At 38.1% G+C, this 25,327-nt stretch overlaps 1 protein-coding gene across 1 annotated transcript in view; it reads right to left on the bottom strand.

Moving 5' to 3' along the window:
- EDIL3 (EGF like repeats and discoidin domains 3) overlaps window positions 1-25,327 on the bottom strand; it is a 242,611-nt gene that overhangs the window by 122,282 nt on the left and 95,002 nt on the right. Inside the window, exons 3-4 of the mRNA XM_066569157.1 lie at window positions 22,439-22,468; window positions 1,576-1,704 (exon numbers count right to left, since the gene is read on the bottom strand). Coding sequence (XP_066425254.1) covers window positions 1,576-1,704; window positions 22,439-22,468 — 159 coding nt within the window. The remainder of the gene's footprint in view (window positions 1-1,575; window positions 1,705-22,438; window positions 22,469-25,327) is intronic.

Below are 25,327 nucleotides of genomic sequence, written 5' to 3' on the forward strand. Positions count from 1 at the left end.
CCTCCAGCTCATGCCATCAACGTGACAGGTCCCATGATGGAGCACCCCTGAGCACATGTGTCCATGTGATTGTGTTTTCACATGAGCTCATCCACATGGCTGGACAGCAAACACTCATTTCCATGCTCCCAGTGGAGGAGGTGGGTGTGTATTTTCACTGGATTAAGTCAGTGGAATTCCCCACGTTACCCACACAATTAACTGAGAGTGTGGCCAAAGTTAATGGAATGGAGCATCCATATTCCAGTCTTTGGAGATACTTAGAGTGTTTAAGGGACATAATAAACATGAAGATGTTAGCTGAGCCGGATCGTATTGTTGTATTGTGTTCTGGACACTTCAAATTATAGACAAATATCTAAATGGAGCAATTAATTCAGGTAGGCTGGATTCAGTGCTTAGTCACTGTGAGCTGAATAACTGAACTAATTTTAACATGTGAGTGGAGCTGGATTCCTGACTAATTCCTCGAGTTTTTTTACCTTCTGTAACAGCTGGCTTCCAAATGCATCAACAGCATAAGATTTAAAGAGCCATGCTGCTCCTGGTTTAAGAACCACTCATGCACAAAATGGAAACCCCAAAATTTCTCTTGTGAGCTTCTCCTCAGGCAAGCACTTGTTTCAAATGATATTTGCATGTGAAAAAACCCAGTTTCTATTAAATTAACAGGCAAAACAGACTACATTAATAGGTTAGCACACGACCTGCTCAGTCACTAGCAGATGAATATCCCTCACTAATTGGCTTTGATTGCTGGTGGGGTGGAGTGAGAAGCAGAAAAGCTCCTGACTCTGTGTTAGCACTACCCAGCAGTAACTAAAACATCCCTGAATTTTCAGTGTTGGTTCCAGCACAAATCCAAAACACAAGCCCACACCAGCTACTGTGAAGACATTTAACTCTGCTCCTGCCGGATCCAGCACACCCAAAATTTCTTTCCCCATATGGTTCATTGTAAGTTCTCTACCTACCACTATATGATGAGGCTACTGCCCTGCTGTTCCAAATCTGACCTGAAAATAGGAAATACTCTCCAAATAAATGATAAGGATTAGAAAGAGATCAAGAAACTGTATTTTAAACAGGGTTAAATGATGTAAGTCTGGAGGTTTTGCTCTTGAACTTAGATACTGTGATTCAAAACATTTCTTCATTATTTATAAAGACATACGTAAAGAAAGATGTAGAAGACATTTATTCAGAAATGTCATGGGTTTTTCCTTTTTTTTTTTAGCATTAATCAAAACAAACCCACAAACACTACTGAGATAAGAAGATAGTCCTTCTGTTTCAAATACACTTCTGCATTAAAGCCCTCGAAATACGTTTACCTTGTCCTTGCCATGGTGTAAAACATGTATAGCAAATCATGTCCTGTTGTGTCCAGTGTGTTGGTAGTCAGGTCATTTTCTGAAGGCAGCAGCAGCATTCTGTGGTATTAGCTTGCTCATAATATAAAGGCCAAAGTCTGATATACTCCAGAAAAGCAGATCCGATATTAATCCTTAACTGTGCAGGCAATAAAAAGGCTCCTATCTATAAATACAATAAAATTTACCACGTGGAACTTACTGTGCTGGCAGTGAATCCCATTAAATCCCGGTGGACATTTACAGACATAGCCTATGAATGTGTCGCCTCGGTATGCTTCACTAATTTCACATATCCCACCATTATGGCATGGATTGGGGAGGCAGGGTCCTGTGAGGAGGGAAAAAAAGAAAAAAAAAAAAAGAAAGAGAGAGAAGTATGTACACATCCACAATAACAACCATAATAATTTCAGTCATTTATAAGGATTCATTAAAGAAATAGAATGCCTTACGCAGGCCTTTATATTCCACTAACTCAGTAAAATACACCCTTCACTTACTTCAGATAACTTGCCAGCGAGGATTTTTATGAACAAGAAAAAAAATATGAAGAGTGTCACTACTCATTAATCATGGCATTAGTTTTTAATGTGAGAGAAGACAGGAGACAGTGAGGCTAAATCTTGCTCTTCTGTTAAAGATAACAGGCATTCTAGTTTTTGCACCACTGAGGGAATAGGTATTAATCAAACATGCCTATCATGCACAGAGTGACAGGTACAATGTCCCTGAATGATCACTACATGCCAAGTTAGCAGTCTGAGGAGATCTTTGCTATGGCTCTGGGTGACTTTCTGAAATGAGAGTATCTGGGCCAGTAGTTAGCAGCTACCAAGCCAACTATTCTTTTCCACTCAGTGCCTCTGTAGCCACTTCAAGATGGTTTGAAAAAGATCTTCTGACTAAATTTTCTTTTTCCCCAACACGCCACACATGCTAGGATGCATAAAGTTTTAGCATGGAGATCTGCTATAATTGCAATTACTATAACTTTAAGTACCTTTGAAAAATGGAATTGTTTGACCTGAGGTCTAAAGTTTACTCATTTAACAGCACTGGAAAAGAGCTACTTATATTGTAATGTCTTACTAACTACCCCCAGCATGACTCCTACCAGAAGAAAACATTATTTTGATGATTTTTTTTCCTATCTCATTTTAAAGACGTAGTAAACATTGTTTAGAAAGCCCCACAAGCAAGCTTGTCTTGATTTGCAATTTCAATATAATGTAAGTTATTTGCAACCTATGCCTTGTACCCTGAAAGGTGATAACCACTGTTTGTTGAAACGCAATGTCATAATCCTTCACTCACTTTAAATTGCATTTGGAAAAAAATACCCAAAGCAAACAAAAGAGAAAAGAAATCTAGAGCATAATTTACTGACAATCAGAGTTGGGAATTTCAGAATCCCAGAATCCCAGACGTTGGAAAAGACCACCAAAGCCATCAAGTCCAAGCTCTTCCTGTTGCCCAATTTGTCGCCAGCCCAGAGCACCTCCAGCCCATCCTGGGACACCTGCAGGGCTGGGCACTCCAAACCCCCCTGGGCAGTGCCAAGGCAGTTCCTGAGCCCCCTTTCCATGGGGAAATTCCTGCTGTGCCCGCCCTGAGCCTGCCCTGGCCCAGCCTGAGGCCGTTCCCTCTGCTCCTGTCCCTGGTCCCTGGAGCACAGCCCGGCCCCCCCGGCTGTGCCCTCCTGGCAGGAGCTGTGCAGAGCCACAAGGGCCCCTGAGCCTCCTTTGCTCCAGGCTGAGCCCCTGCCCAGCTCCCTCAGCCTCTCCTGGGGCTCCATTCCCTTCCCAGCTCCGTTCCCTTCCCTGGCCACGCTGCAGCCCCTCCATTGCCTGCGTGAGGGCCCAGAGGTGCCCCAGCCCTCGAGGTGTGGCCTCAGCAGGGCCGGCACAGGGACGGGCCCTGCCCCGCTCCTGCCGCCACCCCAGGGCTGGCACAGCCCAGGGCCATCGGCCTCTCGGCCCCCTGGGCACCCCTGGGCACCCCTGGGCACCCCTGGGCTGTGCCCGGCTGCTGGCACAGTGCTGGAAGCCAGGACATTGCTCTGGCTGCCCTCAGAGCCTGGCAGGGGCCTCAGAGACCTGGGCACGGAGTGAGAGACACCTGGACCTTCGATTGTAACCCATGGAAACAACAATTGCCAACTTTGTTACCAGCCACAAGGCTTTGAGTAAAATGTTAGTGAACTTATCACAAGGTGAAAATGGAGAATTTTGGGGTTTTTAGAATGGGGGTTCAGGAGGCAAGATGGAGGAATCTGGGCCTGTCCTGTCCTTCCTCCTGTTTCTTCTTGGCCTCCATCTTCTGCTGTGATGGTGGCACTTTTGGATTGGTTTAAAGTAGAAACTCACTGTCTAACATAGGTGACAGGTATTGGGGAATTATGGTAATAAAGAACACGTAGTTTTTTAGTATAAAAAGCTAACACTGCCCTGAGGGCAGTCAGTGTGCCACAACCCAACCTGTGAGACAGACCTGGGTGGGTCAGAGAAACAATGCTATAGATAAGAGAAAATAAACAACCTTGGAAAGCAGAGCTAATACATCTCAGCTTCTGCTTCGGTCTTGGGGCTGGGAAAAAGAGAGTTTTCTGACCCCTGGGGGTCATCTCAACCCCAGAGGCCTCATCATCACAGCACCCCAGGGCCTGTCCCAGCTTCCCAGCCCCTCTGCCCCAGCCTGGAGTGCTCCAGGGGGTTGGTGAGACCTGACAAGTCACCTTAGCGAGCCAACAAATGAACAAAAGGAATGATTTAGACTTTAAAGATCTGTAAATTCAATGTTTCTTTATGTCTGCCTGTTCGTGTTTTCAATTACAAGCCAAGGTTTGAATGATTTTCACAGCAGCTCCATTCATCCAGACCTCACGTCAGGGAACACCACGCTCTCCGAGCAAATATTAATTTGCAAAGCATAAAAATTAACTGAATGATGAGGATGTCAGAACATATTCCCCAGTTATTGCTGCCCATGTGGCTATTGCAATTTGAGAAGCCACGCAGGTGCACATTTCTATTACAACTTTTGTCATCAGCCTGTTCCAAGACACAGCCCTGCAGAGGTTTTGCTTGTGTACATCATTAAACATGGGATATGTCTCATTGAGCCAAAAAAAAAAAAATGGACATGAATGTACTGCAGATAATTCCAAATGGTGTTATTAGCAAAAAAAGGGCAAAAATCGTGAAGATGAAAATAAGGAGAATGGTTGCTGCCTGATTTGCCTTTTGCCACGCACACTCTGTATTACAATCTAAAAGTAGTGGTACACTACATTCTTAATTCTGGGAAGATTTGTGTCTTTCAAGTATTACTGCTTCTATTCTTTCAAGTATTACTACTTCATGCTATTTCTTCATAATAATAATTTGGGAAGAAACCTGTCTAATAATTTGCACCTATAGCCTCCTAATAAATATGAATTGTGTGGTTTTTTTCCAAGTCTCTATCGCAGAGCTGCAGTTTGGGGAGCATCATATGTTAATTGTTTCTATGCAAGCAAGATCTCTAATCTTCCAAGAACAATAAATCTCTTAATAATTACTTTCTCATTTTGCTTTCTGCTTTTTCTGTATGGCTTGTTAAGCACACGTTCAGCCTACTTTCATCGATTTTCTTTATATTTTGCATTTTCTCAGATCAGTCCAAACTGCAAAGGCTTAAAAGGTCATCTGAGGTGCATAGTGATAAATATACTGGTGCATGATAATATTTCTAACTAATGTTTTTCTTTTATGAAGCCTTTCTTCTGGGAAAAAAACCAAAACAACAAAACACACACCAACGATATGATTTTTTTTTCTGATTATGGTTGTTATGGACAAATAATACAACTACTTTCAATATAAATGTTTTGTATTTTGCTTTGGGTATTTTTGTTTGCTTTTGTTGTTGTTATTCATAGAAACTGGTAGTTCAAAAATTATTTTTAGAGCAACAAAACATTGTCATTATTTGTGCTCAAATTAAAAAATTACAGTCACGTAGTTTTGACTAGGCAACATTTATTAATTGATAAAGACATGGGTCAGACTAACTCTCTGTTCTAAATGAATGAATGAATGATTGAAAATTAAAAAGCCTGTGCCACCCTACCATTGCTTCTCCTAATTCTTCAAAGGACCAAAATTTAAGTTCATACATCTTGAGCTTATTTACATTGCTTGAACACCCTAATATGATTCCTCAAAATTAATTAATTAGTTAATTAATTAATTTTAACTGAGTCCACAGGATCCCAATGATTCAATTTCTGCAGATTTAAGAGTCTTCAAGGAACTGGGGCCTAATCCTGCCATCAGTCCACTGAAGCACCAAAAATGCAATGTGTAAGATCTGGGCGCAGATGGCACATGAGGAGAGGTCCTAGCCAATTTCCATAGGGATATCTAGTCTTTTAAACAACATGGTGTTAAATTCTGGATAATTAATTCTGTGACAGCCTGATTAATATGGTCTGTTACTCAGATCTATAGCAGCAAGTCCGCAAATATCATTTTTTACCAAAAAAAACAAAAAACAAACCCAAAACCAAAAACACAAACTAAAAAACCTGAAAAACTAACAAAAAAACCCAACAAAACCCCCCAAACAAACGAACAAAATAACAAACCAAATCTGTCAACTCATTTTCAAAAACAGTGGACTTCAGGGATTGATTGGGTTTTTTAAATCAATAGTGTTGTAATACTTTTGCAGGTAATCTTTAAGTGGCTTCCAACACAAAGAGAACAACAACATTTGATCAATATTAATGAGCAGAGGAATTCAATGGTGTGGTTTCCAGGCATTTTTAGCCATGTTCATATAAAATAATGTCAGCAAGATTAATTGTGCACTCAAAGTAATAGATCTGTTCACTTTGCTGCTCTTTTGAGCTCTTCTTTGTTCAGTTCCAGGGGTATCAGCCAACATAATAAGTGTAGTCCAAAATACATCATCCTGTTATTCAATTGAAATCCCATGCTGTTTTTGAAAAAATATTGAAAGTTAACTTAAAGTGCAGCAGGTTTTAAATTTTAGATGTTCTTACTAAAACCTCTGAGACTTCATAGAGATATGAATCAAATAAATGCATCCTCAGCAGAGCTGCAGAGGGGCTCAAGGCAGAACCATGTTATCTGTTTTCTCATTTGACAAGTAGAGTCAACGAAAAATTCAAAATAAAATCTTGTATCATGCCATACTGCAGTGGAAACTGCATATTTGAGAGAAACCATGAGTTTGTCTAGAGAAGATAAAGCCAGGAAAGCAAGGAAACCAGTTTAGTGATAGCCAACTGCCTCTAAAAAACAACATAAGCATTTGTTTTTGCCAAATATAAAATCTGCTGATGCTTTGGTGGGAAGCAAAAATTACAGGGGATGTCATTAAACAAGAAATCAACATCAGGCCATCTTCATCACACAGTTGGATTCCCTGAACTCAAAAGTATGCTAAAACAGATGATCAAAAATCAAAGTCCACTTTTTCTTAGTAAGTCGATCTTAAGTGACAAATACAAAAAATATAAGGAGAAAATAAAGAAAAAAAATGTGTACTCCAATGGAGTGAAATGTGCAAAACAACCACATTTTTCACAAGTAAAATTAAGTAAAATGAAATAAAAAAAAAATCTTAGCACGTTTGATGGTATCAATCCATTTTCTCTTCATGTAGAAATAACATGACTTTAATGAAAAACACTAAATTAGATATTGACTTTAATATACATCAAGGTAAAGATACAAAGCTAATTGCTTCATTTGTTTTGTGGAGTATTACTGAAGTAGGATTAATAGACAATGTTATTCTGATGATATAATAAGCTGCAAATCCCATCAAAACAAATATTGTGAGCTATCATCAAACTAATAAAACATATCAAATAATTTTTCTTTTCATTTTAAAGAAAAGTACTCTCCAGCTGCATGCCTTTGTGGCAACAGCTTTTCTTAAGTTCCTCTTGGCCTTACTTGAATGTCACATAGGGTTTTTCCCCATCTGATAAATTGAAATCTTCACCAGAGATCCCTCACAGAGTTTTAACCTCATCAGTTGGAAGATTTCCTCTGTGTTTGGATGATACATGACACTTTAGGCGCTTCCTCTGCTAGAGCAAAACCTTCAAAATAAGCTGTGACAGAGCCCACTTAGCAGGAGCTCCTGTATTTTGGAATTAGTGTGTGCAAAGGCAGCCAGTGTCGCAAACAACTCATTTCACCTGTATGGGAAGGCAAGAATCAGCCTCCTTGCTGCAGGAGCAGAATGGCACAAGCTGCCCGTGGGGAGGGAAATAAGGATTATCACACTGAATTAGGCTCAATGCCCAGGTAATCCAGCCCTGCACTGCCTCCGCTCAGCAATTCCTGCAGCCTGAGCACAAAGCTGAACCATCCCGCCGTAGAAATGAGCAAAAATCTGCAATAGATATTTTACAAATATTTGTGATGAGCTCAGTTTCCGTGTCTTTATAGTTGACATAATTTTCTAAGTGACACACATGTTTTCTTCACACGGTTAAAAATTTCACCACCACTATGCACACAAATGATAGACTGCCTTTTTTTTTCAGAAGTTCATTGACCTGTTTCTTTCCTCATCGCCCTTTTAAAAACTCAAAATGGATTTTTGAAAGGTCTGCCCCTTCAAATGTGAGATTGCAGACTTCACACTTCAGCAGACACAAATCCAAAGTATAACCTAATCCCATTCAAAAGGGGACCATCTTCCACAGAGACACACAGATGAGCATTCAAATCCATCAGGAATGTCCCTACAGGTTCTGGCAGAAATCTGCTTTATTGCAGAAAAAGGTCAGGAATACAACAAAAGCTTCTGAGGGTCTCCAATCTTCCTCACATTTACTGCTTTGGTTGTTAATTCAATATTATTGTGAAGACTTTGAACGCCCCCAGGTGCCTGCCTTGCAGTGCAGAGTTTGGGAACTTTTGAGGGGCACATTCCCAGCAGATGTGCTGTCGACCTTCTGAAGGCACAGCAATCATGAAAATGTCTTCTAGACAACATGCTCCTTCTGCCACTAAAGTATTAAAAGTATTAAAGTATTAAGCACCAGCAGTAATGAACTAATGCTTTGTAGTCCAGTATTTGCTCCTTCTCACTCAAAGATCTTTTTTTTTTTCCATTTAAAAGTAATTCTATGTTAAAAAGTTACATAAACATCTAAATGTTTTAGGGCCCAACTTCATTTGTACTGGTGCACCATGACAAACTGATCATCATCAGTTAATTATGATGATCATAATAAAGCTGTATTTTGAACTAACTCATCCTGCAAAGCTTCTGAAATGTAACAAGAAATTCTTCCTTGCCCAGCACACAAAATATTTGTAAAGTAAGGAGAAAAGGGAATAACCAATCCACAACAGCTCCTTCTACTCCTTCAAAAAATTCCTTTATGAATTTGCTACTGTTGCTTCTGTTTCACTGCTGGGAGACACATGTACTTTGCATCAACAAATATGCATTGACCTACACCTTGCTTTTTGTTTGGTTATTTCAACCTGAAAAGAACAGGCACTGCAGAACATCATTCACAGTTTATGTGGAATATTGATAGCAAAAACTGATTGCTGCATGTTATTCCAGTTAATGCATGAAAGCAGAGAAATTAGATGACACACACTGTCATCTCATGAACATTCCCAAAATACCAGCTTTGGGGGAAAAAAAAATAGAAAAAAATCTGTTCAGCCTGGCTTGTAAGTGAATTAGTAGTGTATTAGATTCTATCTGCCTATATATTCATTATAAACTAATGGCAGAGATCCAGACTTAATTGCACTGTGATTAAATATTTATCTTGTTTTTAATGCAGCAAATGGAGCGTGTTGATTATAATGATCAAGGTGTCTCCATCTGGATGCAGCAAAAGATAAAGTTCAGCCCCTGAGTGCGAAGTGGATTTTGGGTCATTTCTGCACATTTCCCTGTAATTCTATTCCCTACCATTCTTCTGCAGGGAGGAAATTTAACCTGGATTGTCCAGCCATCTCCCAACGTTTTTTGAGCCAATAGCTAGAATATTTTCTGAAAAGGAGCAATTCATACTTGATGGATATACAATGACTTTCCTTAAGATTCTTAAACGTCACACCCAAGCCTTTGATGGCAAATTATGCCCAAATTTGAAGCATGGTGAGTGTAGCAGGCACTGTAGTGATTTTACAGACGGTGAGACACAAAAATACTCTAAAATCTAGGGAAAGTGTTCAACACACTACAAGGCATTTTCCCCAAATCGTCTTCCATTATTTCTCTTCATATTCCTCAGCTTTCAAGGCTAAGAACTTTCTTTGCCAATTTTCAATGCTTCAATTTTTTTACCTCTTTGTACCCTTTGCCACCTAAATATGTGTTTCTGGATAATGCTCACAGTATTCTTCCCCCACCAGCTCTCCCACAAACCTCCTTAGCAAGTGTTAAAGTGAGACTTGCTCTGCATCCCTGCATCACCTTTCACAGGAGGATTTTATCTTCCCAGGGAACACCTGATCAGCTTACAGAAAATACATTTCCAAGGCCTCTTCCTCCTCCTCCTTTAACTTTCCACTCAGGCAGCATCGTCCCTGCTTTTCTCATAGATGATCCTTTTTCTGTCACTGACTTCTCCCAGTCTTTCTGACCCAGCTGTGCCATCTTGCTTGCTACACTCCTTTTGTGCTTTATTTTGTCTCATTAAAACTAGATTAATTCTCCAACATACATTAGAAATATTTTTCAAATTTATTTTGTAGTTGATTCTGGTTCACATCAAACAGGGAAAAAAAAAAAAAACCAACCAAAAAACCAAACCACCCTCTGCAAACAGAGAGAATAATTTTGTAAAAACTTTGCTGAAGGACTGCAGACTTGAATTTTTAATGCTAAAATATTCAAAGAAATATTAGATTAGATTTCAGTTGGGATGTCTGGAAGATTTAGTTCAAAGGTTCAGTCCTGGAAAGGCTAATGTCTACAGATTCTGCATTAAAACAAACTCTCCAAATCCATTTTTATGTGATTGGAACAAATCCATGTCTCTGTTTACTGCACTGGTAATGGCTTAAGTAAAACAGACCCAGCAATAAAGAAACTATATATTGTTTGGTAGCTAATGCAGAACCTCACTTGCAATTGGGATTTCTGTGCAACAGTGTTATTTTTATCATCATAATTCTTGTCATCATATATGAAGATGTCATTTTTTATTGTTTCACTGCAGTTTAAACTGCCAATGATGAGGACTTCTCATCCTTTTTCGCCTCTATATCTGGAAAATGGAAAAAAAAACCCTGCAAAGATTATGTGAACCTTAATTATAACAGCAAATAGAATAAATCCAGTTAGTCCTCTTGCCGAGGATTCCAGGGGGAACTAAAAAATGCCACAGCCTAAACTTAGGCTGTTCATATTTGTATGAGTCAGATCCTAATTACTAGTGCTGCATTAATGACACAGAAAGAGCAGAAGACAACCTCAGAGGGTGGTTATCCTCAGGACATGAAATATTATTAAAAAGTGATGAAAGAGAATCACTAAATGTGAAATATATATAGTCCAAAGAGGCATAAAGTTGTCCACAGCAGAAACCAAGGGAAATAGACAAGAGTTACACACCAGTCACTTATTTCCCTGAGGATGTAGGACAGAGGAAATAGATCCTTTTCTCTTCCACTTTTTTTCCCAAGCTGCCATCAAACCCTGCTATTTCCATGTAAAAAACCCTAAATCCTATTGAATTCCAGATCCTGTCACTATTCTCCAAATTTTTCTCCTTTCCTAGGTAGACAATCCAGCTAGGACAGCATTTATCTTTTTTCTCCTCCACCTTGGTTTTTTGTCAACCCAGAAACCTACAGTGGTTGAGATTCCCAGCTTAAAATCACGACCCACGTTTGCAGTGATGAGCCTTCAGTTTGGAACATACACAGCAGGATCACTTGAGATCTGCTGCTTCCTTTGCACCAGCCACTTCCACAGCACAAATTCAAGTTAGTTGCTTGTGATTAATGGGGTTCACGTGAAGCCAGTTGCACCTGGATGGGAGCACTGACTCATTTTGGTGGCTAATGGCAGTAAGCCCTGCACAGCAATACTGCAGGTTGGTCTTTTCTGATAAGCTTTAATGCTTTAACTTGAAATTCTTGCTTGTGTTTAATAGTAATGTAAATAGTTTGTGATAAGGAGTTTAAGTACAGCTCTCAGCACAGGTAAATTTTGCCTTCCAGGGCTGGGGCTTGAGTTGCAGCGCTCTCCAGGGAAATAATTTATTCCTTTAGGGAATGGCATGGCAAACTTCTGCTGGAGATTTTGCCTTATAGCCCCTAAAAGAGCCAAACAAGATTGAAGTGATAAAAAGATGTTACTGTTTATTCAAGGTCCTCCAGGTGCACATGTGATAGAGGGCTTTGACGCTTTTATCAGTTTATCAAATTAGCATAATTGATGAGAATCCCCAGTTAGAATAAACCTAATTTAATGTGGTAATCCCCCCCCTTGTTTTGGCCTACCACTGAAGAAACTGTAGAATTATACAATTTTACTTTACAGAGCTACAAATAGGTAAAAGAAATATATAAAAAGCAAAAATCCTTTGGCATCAGAGCCATAGAGCCTTTCCTGGTGTCCACCCTCAGGTGGGTCATAGGTAGCTTGACAGACACATCAAACTGCAGGACTTGAAACAGTTTGAGGCAAAAAACTTATTTTGAATTTCTTAGGATGTTATATTGTATGGCCTGTATTGTTCTACAAAAACTTGAGATGGAAACAAGACCTGGTGAGAAACACATTGCTTTGCACCTTCTCTCCCTGCCCCTGCTCAGAGGAGGTTTGAGCAGAACACACACCTGGCAGGATGTTTGATTTGTGTTTTGTTTAATAAAAGAAAAGACCAGAGTTCCTGTTTTGCAGGAAAAAAAAATAGTAGAATTGTTTTGTCATTTAGGAGGCTGGATTAAAAAAATAAAATTGAAACATTTTTGGTCAGCCTGGAGAGATACTGAAGTACTCTCACTCTTTCCCTTAGTGTATATTAATAAATAAACTGTTCTGCAGTTGGAACAGGATGAAATTCTGTCGAAAAGTTGAAACTAATGAAATTCATGAATAACTGTAACACTGACTTGTAATATTACTGTAGAGTGTTAATTCATGCTTTGTTAAAACACAGTGCTGCAGGAAAATTGAATACATAAATCTCTACCCAGACCTTTTTGTTCTTGGGCTGTGCCTTCTTCCTTGTAGCCATTGCAGCCATTCCAATAAAACTTCAGGAATTCCAAGGCATCTCTCAGGGTATTTGACACAAATAACTTCCAAAGTATATAAAGGTAGATTTCATGCTAGCTTATTTTTAGTAATAGAAAACTGGACATTCATGGGAGCATGTTACAATTAAGATTACAACTGTGTTCATAATTGAGGCATATTGCAATTTCATAATTGTTATTTTTATCCCAACAGTTGCCACACAGCCACAATTCCCATGGAAGCCAGCAGAAGTTGTATCTGGAATAAGAACTGGACTGGGAAATCTTTTGGCCTTTTACTTATCTTCAGTCACTCTGACAATTTTCATTTAGCATTTCATTGCTTTACAGTACTGTGGCTTGTATGTAAATGGTTTTGCCACGATTTTGTTTTGAAGTCACATGTCATTTATTTGTAAGGAAGACTACTGCAGACAATAGAAAAAAATAGAAGAGAAAAATATGCAAAAATAGTTGTTTCCAAAATAATTTTTTTAACTACTACAAAAGCATATTTATGATTACTCAATACACAGGCAGGTGAATGCCACATATCATTCTTTTGTCAAGCCTAAAAAAGGACATTCGTGCTCTCAGTTAAAGCATAGTTTATCTAAAAGATTTCCAGTAGAAAAAAGTAAAGTGCATTTTAATTGCATCAGTAAAACTTCAAAATAATATACAATTAAAAAAGAATCTATTCCGTTTCTAAGACGAAAGAAAACAGGAAGGCCTTGGCTCTTGCAAAGAGTGATTGCCATATGGGAAGTCAATATATGAGTACAAATGATGCCAATGAAGTGGTACATATTTGTTACTGCAAGAAATCATCTAAGAATTTGCTGTACATGTGCAGAAATTCCCATGGTCCTGTCTGAGTGAAGTCATTCAAGCCTTTGTTGATATTTCCATGCATCTAAAGCAATTTATATTCTCTTTATGATAAGAAATGCATCTGAATTTTACCTGTTAGGTTGTTTCAGTGATACAGTTTAAAGAGGACTATTTAGTCTTGCCCAATGTTAGTGACAAGCAACATTTCACTGTTTTTTAAAATAATAAGGCCAAATATTCCTTCAACATTTTTTTTTTCCGTTCAAGCTATGACAGACTTAAAGATCTCAAAATACAAGATCCTGATTATACAATCATCCTCAAAGGAGGCTGAATTTAACAGAAGTACCAAATTCTCTCAGTTCAGCCATGCTCTCTGTACTTTGCCACCTGCCAGAGAGCTTTCCTTGGGACTTCCTCCATGCTTGCTTTAGCAGCCATCTAACCTGCTTGAGCTCGGGTTTTTTTACACTCCGATGTAATAAAATATTAATTAATGAAAAGGTGTGGTTGTAAAAACCAATAATTTTAAATTATATTTATATTTATATTTATATTTAATTAATAATTTTGTTCATTTGAACAGGAACAGCTTTTCTACAAATGGGTCATTATTCAATATGTTTTTTGCCTCCTGAATTGATGTGCCATACACAGCCCTGACGACTAAAAATCATTTAAATTTGCACTGTAAAGGAGTGAAATTCCTTCCTCGGTATTCTTTATGTTTTCACAATCAATCCAATGCTTTCAAGATGGTCGTAAGGCAGTTTAAACCCAAAATAAGCATAAAGTAAGACTCCTTGTGATGCTATTTTTTGATTTGAGTCCTTTTTGTCAGGCTCGTTAACCTGCTACTAAATCCTCAACCAACCACTAATTCTGCATGATTTGCTTTCATTAATATTTGCTAATTTTTATTTCACTTTCCACGTATCTAATGGCAGGATGGGAATCTTTAGTGAAAGGTAATCCAAATATTTGACCAGAGAAAATTTTTTCATCTCCACTCTAACTTTCAATGCGCATTCCCACCAGCGCCAGCACACCATGCCACTGGCATGGCAGGCGAGATCAAGGAGCAGAACCAAGTGAACGCTGGCTCCACCAGGAAAACTGCATTTTGGATGAGGCCCTTCCAGCTGGAGCAGCCCCCTGATGCAGCTGCAAACACACGGAGCTGTGCAGGGCCACAAAGGAGAGCAGGGTGTGCTGGAGGAGGCAGTCAGAAATGCGGGAGGGGAGCAAACCTTGCAACAGCAGCCAACGCCACCGCTGCCTTTCCCTCTGCATCCCTGCATTCAGACACACTTCATCTGTGCCCATTCTCAACTCATTAATCCCTTTTTTTTTTTTTTTTGCCTGTCATCTTCCTTCCCCAGGAATTTCTCCTCTCAGTTTTCAGCACTTCTCGGATGAAAACCCTTCCTGGCAGCAGAGGGTTTTGTCAACTCCTCTCTGTCGTGTTTAGACTTTTCACAGAATCCCAGAGTCACTGGGGTTGGGAAAAACCAACTGCAGGAGCAGGAGTGCCACCTGTGACCAATCCCAGCTTGTCAAACCGACCAGAGCACTCAGTGCCACATCACTGAAGTGGTTCACTTCCAAAACATTGCGTCTCCCCCAAAAAAGGTGTTCTTTTCCTACAATTCTCCTGTGTTTCAACCCTACTTGTCTGGAGTACAGAGGACTCAAGGAGCAACAGGGTCCACTGAGATCCCTGCAGCAACCAGAACAGCACCTCGTTCATCTTCTCTTTCCTTCCTCATCTTCAGAGGATGAAGAAATAAATACCAAATAATAATATCTGGATGTTTATTATTCACTTCTCTTAGCTGTCCAGAGCCAGAGCTGGCCCTACTCTTTTCATCTGTCCTGGCAAGGACTAGATACCTGCAAAATCTCTTTTTGGGGAACACTGCTTCCCAGATGGGAGCAGCTGCACCTGTGTAAAACCACCCTGTTGATACAGACCTCATAGAATCATGGAATTTTGGGCTGGGACTTTATCACCCAGTGCCACCCCCTGCCATGGGCAGGGACATTTTCCACTAAACCAGCTTTCCCAGACCCCCATCCAACCTAGCCTTCATCAGTCTGAGGCAGATGTCAGGAATGAAAAGCTTCATCTTGGAAAACTTCTGCCTCAAAATTCAGGCAAGAAAGGGAAAAGCTGATGGAAGGAAAAGTCCAATGAAGAAATCAGTAGCTGGTTTAGGGGATACTGTGTGATCTCCCACTTTATTTGTACACTGGGATGAATATTGTATAACCACCACAAAGAACACTTTCTGAAACTGCGCAGATTATAGAAAAATGCCCATTTTTGAGTTTCTCAGGCAGCTGCCAGCACTGCAGGCTGATTTCAAACTCCTAGCTCACTTTTCTTGTCAATCTTGGAAAGAAGCAAGCCATTTTGCCAAACGCTGTTATTTTTATGATATGTGGATGGACAGTCACTAAGGGATAGGCTAAAAATACTAATTAATTTTCATTCCTGACCTAAGCAAGATTTCCAGCTTTTAAATGTGACAGGCTGCTCCAATAGCCTTCAGTGCCACCTGGCATCTAGGACTATTTTTACTGCCTAAGCCTCATTTCCATCAGAATGGGGTTCAATATGACCTTTACATAATTTTCTGATTTAGTCTATATTTTGCTTGGAATAGATGGAAAAGTAATTAGCAAGCTAGCTGCAGGCACTGGAAAAAAAAAGAAAATATGCAGTTGGAGAAGAAAAAAGGAAATGGAATTGCTACAAATGCGTAAACCAAGTTCAGCAAGACAGTAAATCTGTGGTACAGTCCCTGGGGGAATGGCAAATCCTTTCCCTCAGAATAATTCTGAACGATGATTTCCCTCTTTGAAATGTGTGAAATGGAAGAGCTTTGCGCACCACAGCAAAATCACTGTGGCCCCAAAGACAGCCTGGGAGCTGTCACAAAACCACAACTCCAGATCCGGCTGTGCAGTGGGCAGGAAACGGAAGTCCTTGAGACTGGACCAGACACATCCTTGATGCTTTGAGGGTGACACAGAAAGCAGATTAAACATGTGTTTGTTTGTTTGTTTTTTTTTTTAATTTTTAAAGTTTCATTTCAATAACTTAAAAAAAAAAAAGAAAAATCTGATTTTGTTTCTCGTTTCAGATTGTCATGAAATCATCGAATGGTTTGGGTCGGAAGGGACCAAAAAGATCACTGAGGTCCAAAACTCATCATAATAACCATTGAAGAAGGCACTTTTCCTCCTTTTTTTTTCTTTTTTTCCTTTTTTCCCCTTTTTTTCCCAATTACTGAAAGCCTCTTAATAATGACTCTGTGGGCATTATTTTCATGGAGAAGAGAGACCCTTCTGTGAAATTGTGAAACCGAATTTAAAACCCACATCAGTCAAGTATTTTAAGGACAAAGACGTGGTGTAGTTATTATATAAGGATATAAGCATAATTTTCATGTAAATATTAATGCCAGTACGGTCTCAAATGTTTTTCACTTCAATTCTTAGCCTCATTCCCTGAGAACCAAGGACACAAAGTGCCCAGAACTTTGACCAAATGGATCTCACCTGCTCTCTGATGAGCAGGGCAACACCCAAATGGCAAAAGAATTTTCTGACATGAAGCCAGAAAAAAAAAAGAAAAAATTGATTACCTGTTCAAGCTAATAAATATTCACCTGTTCAAGAAAAGACCTATCTGATATTTGAATCACAGAATTATAGGCTGATTTTGGTTGGGAGGGACCTTAAATCCCACCCAGCGCCACCCCTGCCATGGCAGGGTCACCTCCCAGTGTCCCAGTGTCCAGCCTGGCCTTGGGCAGTGCCAGGGATGCAGGGGCAGCCCCAGCTGCTCTGGGCACCCTGTGCCAGGGCCTGCCCACCCTGCCAGGGAACAATTCCTCATTGCCAAGATCCCATGTCAATCCGCCTATTTTTAAGCTGTCTAAATTAAAATAATTTTGAACCGTCTAATATAGACCTGGTTAAGATTGGTGGCAAATAGAACCCTCACGCCTTCCACTTTATATTGTTATGAAAAAATCCAAACCATGAAAATTTGATATTCTGAATATCAAAGCAATATTAAACTGCTGCATGGCATTTTAATAATAATACATCTATTATTATTATATATTATATATTATATATTATATATTATATATTATATATTATATATTATATATTATATATTATATATTATAATTATATATAATATATAATATATTATATATTATATATTATATGCTATATGCTATATGCTATATGCTATATGCTATATATTATTTACTATATATGATATGATATATGATATATGATATATATTATATGTTATATGTTACATGTTACATGTTATATATTATATATTATATATTATATATTATATATTATATATTATATATTATATATTATATATTATATATTATATATTATATATTATATATTATATATTATATATTATATATTATTACTATTATTATATAATATGTCTAGTGTTTTAAATCTATAAAAAATGACAGTCCAATAAATTTTTTAATGCAAAGATATTTAGATACAGACAACTAATTATTTTACAACATTTTTATAGCACAAGTTATATTCTGTTGTTTGGTTTGTTTTTTTTTTTAAACTCTACATGTCTCATTAACAATTTTATCTCTGAGGATCCAATAATTGCACAGAAATATTCTCCTAAGAGTCATCACAGCTGTGCCAAGCAAGTCAGCTTTGAAATGTCTACTGACTGAAATAATTTACATTACCTTTAATTTTTAGTTTTTTAAAATCTATTTTCTTTCTGTAAAACTTTTTTTTTTTTTTTTTAATTCTGTGAATAAAAAGACAAAGACCAACACAATATGTTTTGGTATCCCTCTTTAAAAAGTTAAACACATGAGATCCAAGGAAGAAAACAAGCACCAGAGAAACCTGGAGTTCTCCTAGCAGAAGAAAAACAAAGCAGGTAACTTGTGTTTTGATTTTTATTCTGGATTTATATTTCAGGTATTGCTTAACACCATGCTCCTGGAGTGAGGGTAATGGGTAAGCAATTCAGGGTAAACTCTTAATAGTTTTAGATCTCTGTTTCTCATGACTTTTTGATAACTGTATTATGTCTAGTACAACTTTCATCCTGGAACTTGTTCTCTTCCATTGTAACTCTTTTATAAAATGCCATTAATTTCCTTTAATAAAATAAACTTAATTCTATGGATTTTTACAGCTGAAGTCTCTTTCATTTGATTAAACATTTTCAGCTTTTTTTCTTTCTCAAAAGTGAATTTTTCCCATGTTATTTACTTCTTTAGGAAAAACATGCTAAAATAACTTTTATGCAAGTCAAGAAATCTAAATAAAGAGGGAACAGGTTAGATCTCGTGTGTAATTTTGGAAAGGTAAAATAATTTTCCTTAGAGACACAAATATTCAATGCAACTTATGTACTCTGCCACAAGGTTGTTGAAGGGATTATTTTTTAGCAATGTCTTTGAAGAAGGAGGCCCTGTCATGTAGTGAATCTTTAATCTCTACAACACCTAAACTTAAAGCAGATCTCACCCTGTAAAAGAGCTTTTATTACCATGAAACTCCAGATGTGTTTGCATATGTTATATATAGAGACAAGGCAAAGATGAAAATGCCATGTTTCCTAAAGCATTATAATTGAAAATAAATAATGATAATGATAATGATAATGATAATGATAATGATGATAATAATAAGAATGATGATGATGATGATGATGATGATGATGATGATGATGATGATGATGATGATGATGATAATAATAATAATAATAATAATAATAATAATAATAATAATATCAGTGGGAGAGGCAAGGAATGGCTCCAGTTAAGTGATGATGAAGTGTGTAGAGACAAGTGAACAAACTGCTGTGCTCTGACTCATCAGGTGTTGGAAGAATTACTCTTTAATAATTGTAGAAACTACTCCAGGCTCCTTGAGGAATCCATAAAACCACGGGGAAACATTTTTGGGATGAAAAGCTTCAAACAGCAGGACATCCAGCAGGGGTTCCTTGCTGCATTAGGCTTTGAAAAATACTTGTCAACAAAGGAGTCTGCTCCTGGCTCAACAAACAGCTTTCAAAAACTCATGTCACATATGGATGGCATAAAAACGCATGGAAAAGAGAGAATTTTCCTGAGATTTTCCTACTTCTATTAAATAATTATTCAATTGAACAATAACTTAATTAAAGTATTTTACTAGATTTGATTTTAAGTCAAAAAAAATGAAGAAACATGACGAAGTGACTCAAAATAGAGTTTAGATGGTCCACAAGGACATAAAATCATAGGTTTTTAACTGGAAAGAAAAAAAGAGATGTGGACTAATGCTTAACCAGAGGCATTGCTAAGGAAAACTCTGTTGAAACTGTGTGGAAAAACTCCTTGAAAAAACTCCTTTATCTTTCCTGGCGAAGTAACTTGGGTGAAAAACATGGGATTATAATTAAAGTTCATAATTAGTCTGAAGCACTCTGAAACTCAAGGAGCTCCAGTGAAATATAATTTCTATAGGGAGATAACTACAGGACACTTATTATTACAGGGTTATTAATCTTCAATTTACTGGTTACAATGCTCAAAGTAAAAATTTTAAATTTTAAAACTTTGCTTCTACAAGATTCCTCACAGATGGCATTGTCAGAGCAGCTAGGCCCTATCCCAAAAAACAGAGTATGGGAAATAACAGTGCTACATCCCTTTGATTAAACAGGAAAGGAAATTTTAGTTTTGGTCCTGATCACAGGTCAATTAACGGTTTGTAATTTTCATAAAACGTCAAAATAATTTTTAAAGTCTTCATAAAAATATTAGATGCAATTTATCCTACCACATGTTGTTTCACAAGTGAAGGCATTTGTTGGAAAAATGCTGTGTGCATTGATTATGATTAGATAATGATTAGATAAATTTCATTAACTGGAGGGAAACTGCTGCACTTTTTGTGTTGGCAAAGAGGAAAACCTGGTATTGTATAAAACTGTCCCTACCAGGCACATGCCACCGAAAGGCTCTAGGTGAGTGCATGAGGTTTTGAATGCAGTTTCTATTTATTTTTCTGCAGCCCTGCAGCTTCCAAACTGCATGGCTGATTCCCACCCTGAATGCTTTAAGCAGAACCCGCAGTTTTACAAATGCCAATAGAATCTGAGAAATAAGTTGTATTAAAACAATCCTGTAAGAGTGCAGAACTAATCTGTGTACTTTCAAAACAGCAACATCTGGTCATATCTTACAGCAAAATCAATAGGAACCATAAATTATGGAGCATCTGAAGGGCTAGCGTTGCTTCTAAAGTTTTAAAGGTAGAAATTAATGTTAGATTGCACTTTATGCATGCATTTTTCTCTTAGTACAAATCATATCTGTAGTGCAGCCCACGTGGCCGTGTTATAAATTCCACTTCCCTCCTCTTGAACATTTTCAGCTGATGTATCTGGGTAGCTTGGCCAGATCACAGTTAGGGGCTCTCACAAAACCAGCAGTGGTGTTCAAAGAGGGAGGCCAAGTCTTTCAGAGATGCTCTAAAAAAATATGAGCATTTAAACCATTTCCCTAAAGGGAAAAAGGCTGGGGGTTTTGTTCTTTCCTAAGTAAAAAAACCCATCCTTTTCTAATGCTTCTGTTGAATGGCTGCAGTAGGTTTCTGCTAAAACACTTTCCATGAAAGCTCCAAGACTGACAGATCTCTCAAGAAATGGAGAGTTGAAAGTTGATACTTAGTAATTAGAATGCATGGTCCATGGGGCTGCGTGAGTACTCTACATTTCTTTCCCCAAATTCCTCTTTTTTCTCTCTTTTGCAGCGTTATTTCTCATTCCAGTCCTCCTTCCTGCTCATTTTGCTGCTACATTCACGTTTAAAGCTCCCTTCTGCTTCTTTCTGTATTCAGTTCTAGTCTTAACTACTCTCCCTCTCTCACATTCTACTCTTGGCTTTGTTCTCTGTCCTTTCATTTATTATACTCTGCTGTATCCTAATTACTTATATTGCTCCCAAGTTGTAGGTTAGCGTTGTAAACAGTGTTCAATCCTTCCTTGCCATCTTCCTCTCTTCATTCACTCTCCTCACCTTTTCTCTTTTGCTCCTCTGGAGGCCTTTCCTTCTTTTAACAAGCCACTATAAAGTGATTCCCCATTTATTTGATGTTTTAGCTCGCTGAGTTTGTACAACTCAGTGCCATTTCAAATATGTTAGGCTGCTCAGTGGCATTCTTCTCTGGTACACTGTCTTCTTTCTTCTTTAAATACTCCCCAGCTAATGGATTGTCAATTAATTAGAAATAGTTAATCTTCACAATAAAATAAACACGATGCGTTTGTGTCTCTCTGGGAGCTCCTAAACTAATTTTTATGACTGTGATGGTAGCCATTCTCATTGCTTGGCAGCTTGTCAATGGAAATAAAAGTTCTCTGAGCAGATACCCCAGCCATCGTTTGGAGAATGTTTTCTTTGAGCATGATGCTTCTGCATCTGCTGCCTTTCTTTTCCCTTCCTTCACTGCTTGTTCCCAGCTCTTTAAAGGATGTCAGCTTTGGGGCATCATCCAGGTGACGTGAGTTTTGCCAGCATAAAGACAAGAAAAAAAGCTAACTTAGAAAATTTAAAAAATAAGAATTAAAAAAAAATCACTGATTATTTTTTTTTTCTTCAACTCCTGATTGAATCATTCTGTTACCTGAAGCTTGACATGCCAGCTTAAGCATGGAAGAAGGATGGAACAATGCCACTGATATTTTTAAATGCTACAGGAGGATTATGTTTCCTGCTGACTCCGAGTAGAGGAGAAGGAGAAAAAAAAAAAAAGAAAGGGGAACAGAAGAGGACAGATCCCAGCTGTGATATTTGCCAAGTTACACACCAAATGAAACAGGCTAAAATGATTTTGGTAAAGGCAGGTCTCAATAAATGGTTGCCACAATGCAGATGTGATGTAAATAATTCATACCTGCTGAAGTTGGATCCTCTTCAATGGAGGCTGTGCAAAAAGGCGTCAGGAGTGGGGAGGGAGGCAGGGACAGGGAATGGGAAGAGGAAGGAAGGGAAGAGAGAGAGAAAAAGAGAAAAAAAATACAAATGAAGAAATCCATGTAATGCTAATGGTTGTATTATTTACATTTTATTAATATAAAAGCAATTAGATATAGTGAAAAACTTTATTCTCATAACCCTCCACCCCTTCTGCTCCACCCAGCTTCTTCCCAGCCTGGTGGGAATTGCTGATTCTGAAATTGGGCAGTTAGGGAGACAAAGTGGCTGTTTTGGGGTGGGCTGTGTGTGAGTCTGTCTGTCTGTCAGGCACACAATAACTGGGCTCCCCATTCCAGATGTTTATTTTTCTGGGAAAAGCAATGAAAATCCTGTCTTCACCTCTCCCTTTTGTTGACAGATAACCATTAAATTGCCTTAAGTTGCCATCAAAAAAGCACTGATGGCTCTGGACTATCTATTACCCTCACATTCAAAAGAAGGAAACAGACATATTCCCAGCAAAAGTGAACTTTAAAAGTACATCAGTGACCTAATTCTTTCTCTTCTTTTAGTCAGTGTGGTTTATATACACATGCATCACAAAAACGGCCTCTTCACAGCCTTGAAAAACTTTTGGATGACAGTAAAAGCTGAATTCAAGTGTTTCTCACTTGGATACTGTGAAAAGGGCCCAGAAGTGAGAGAACCCTCCATAAATGTGATATAGAGATATTAAACACGTGTATCCATAATTTTTGCTTCTTCCCTTTTAACAACCGCCTGCTGCCAGTTGAAATGGGAGCTCCTCCTGTTTTGATTTCTTGCAGAACCAGCTCAGACAACACTCCTTCATCCATGGCAGGCATTGATCCAGCCTGACAGAGCCTGCACATGGCATGGCTAAAAACTTCAAACATTTCCTCTAAGACCACCACCACCACCACCACGCTTGGTAAATTCGCCTCTTTTTTTTTTTTTTTTTTTTTTACTTTTGGTATCACCCCATGTTTTGCGCAGGGAGAAACTGGGAGAGGAACAGGGAGACCTTCCCTTTTTTTTGGCAAAAAAATTGTCAACAGACACACCAAGTGCAATTGAGAAGGGCCATAAACCCCTTGGTTAATTCAGCACAGTGTTCTGAATGCAACTGTATGTGACAACCAGTGCTGAACACATCAGTTATTGCTAATTGCAGGGTAGCATGGTGTCCTTTTGGGGACTGTCAAATCTAATCGAGGGGAAATAATGAATTACTCTCTCAAGCACCAGCCAACCATCTTGTCTCTAACCACAGTGCTTGGAAGTACACAGGTGATTTTTATTTCTAAAGTTTGGCATTCAGATAAACCCTGAAGAAGGCTACACAGAAAAAAAAAACCCATAACATTGTGTCAGACATAATTTAAAATGTCCTAAACATGGTACTTAGCAGAGCCTTGCCTTCTGTAGCTCCTTATTTAAAGTTTGAAAGTGTGTTTTGAAACTAGATTAATCCGTTATGCAGTGTACATAGGTAAAGATCACGTCAAGCTTCAACATGTTCTTTTGCCACTTAAACTAAATTTAAATAAAATGTGTTTGTGGTAGTGGAGGATTTCAAGGTAATGAAAGAAAAGAGGGAAAATACCACACCACTCTTTTTAACTTGAACTAATCAGCTGAATCATTAATTTAATAATATGTAAGCTGATTATAAGCACGCACAAAAACCCCCAAAAACCAAAGAAAGCAACCAGCAAATCAAAAAAAGGGCCAAAGAACCCCACTCTCCCAAACCCCACAAAAACAACAAAACTAGTCCCCAAACCAGAATATTTAGAATATTTAAATCTTAGAAAAGCAGACTCTGAAGTAAATAACAAACTAAAAATTAAGTCAATAAAGTAGGTTGCAATTTCTCAGGGTACCAGTGGAAGAGACAACTACACAGACAGAAGAGAACATGAAAGCAGAAAGTCAAAATTTTACAAATGCCCCAAATCCATATTAGCTTCCAGCTCTGCTCGTTCTTGAATGAAAAATAATTCAAAGTACTGGAGAGTCTGCTTTAAAACTGGTTAAACAAAATTGTCCAATTATACAAGGAATATTTATTCCAGTAACCGTTTCCTTCAGACTGCTATTTGAATAATATTCTGAGACTTAATTATCAGGATGAATAGCAGCATTAGCAATTCAAAGCTGGGCTCTGTTGCTACTCTGATGGTTGTTTCAGAGGGACCACTCTGCACTTAGGTACACATCTAAATAAAACAGGATGGCTGAATCTCAGCTGAATAAATCACTCAGATGCCAAAATGGCTACGCCAATAATGTTACTTTTCTGTTTATTTAATTAATTTTGGCTGTTTGATTGCTAGTTTAAGCTCATCCAGGAATAGACTGTGTTCTTTTTCTGTCTCAGTTAGAGTTAGTGAGAACTGCTTTTGCAAAAATCCCTAATTCTACTCGTCAATACTGCATTTCTTAATCCTAGACAGAAATTAAAGATGAATACTAAAAATGGAGATGAAAATGCAGTTCTGAACCTGTTCACAATTCATACAGACTTCTGGAAAAAATTAAATTAACCTAATCTCTTTCTTTTTGTGACAGGATATTTTTACCTCCCATTAGATTAATAAACCATGTTTGAAAAAACAGCCTTCAGTAAGATCTTGAGTACTCAAAGAACATACCTACTTTTGCTTTATCATACCAGCTCAAATGCAATATCAGCACTCTGCTTTCCACTTCTTAAGCAAATGTGCCAAATTACCACACCAAAAACTTCCTACACGACACCACCTATTTTTAATTTTTTTTTTTCCCCATCAGCAGTGCTTTAAAACACTCAGTTATTTAAAAAAAAAAAAAAAATCTATTT

This window comes from Molothrus aeneus, chromosome Z, assembly GCF_037042795.1.
Source record: "Molothrus aeneus isolate 106 chromosome Z, BPBGC_Maene_1.0, whole genome shotgun sequence".
NCBI lineage: Eukaryota > Metazoa > Chordata > Aves > Passeriformes > Icteridae > Molothrus > Molothrus aeneus.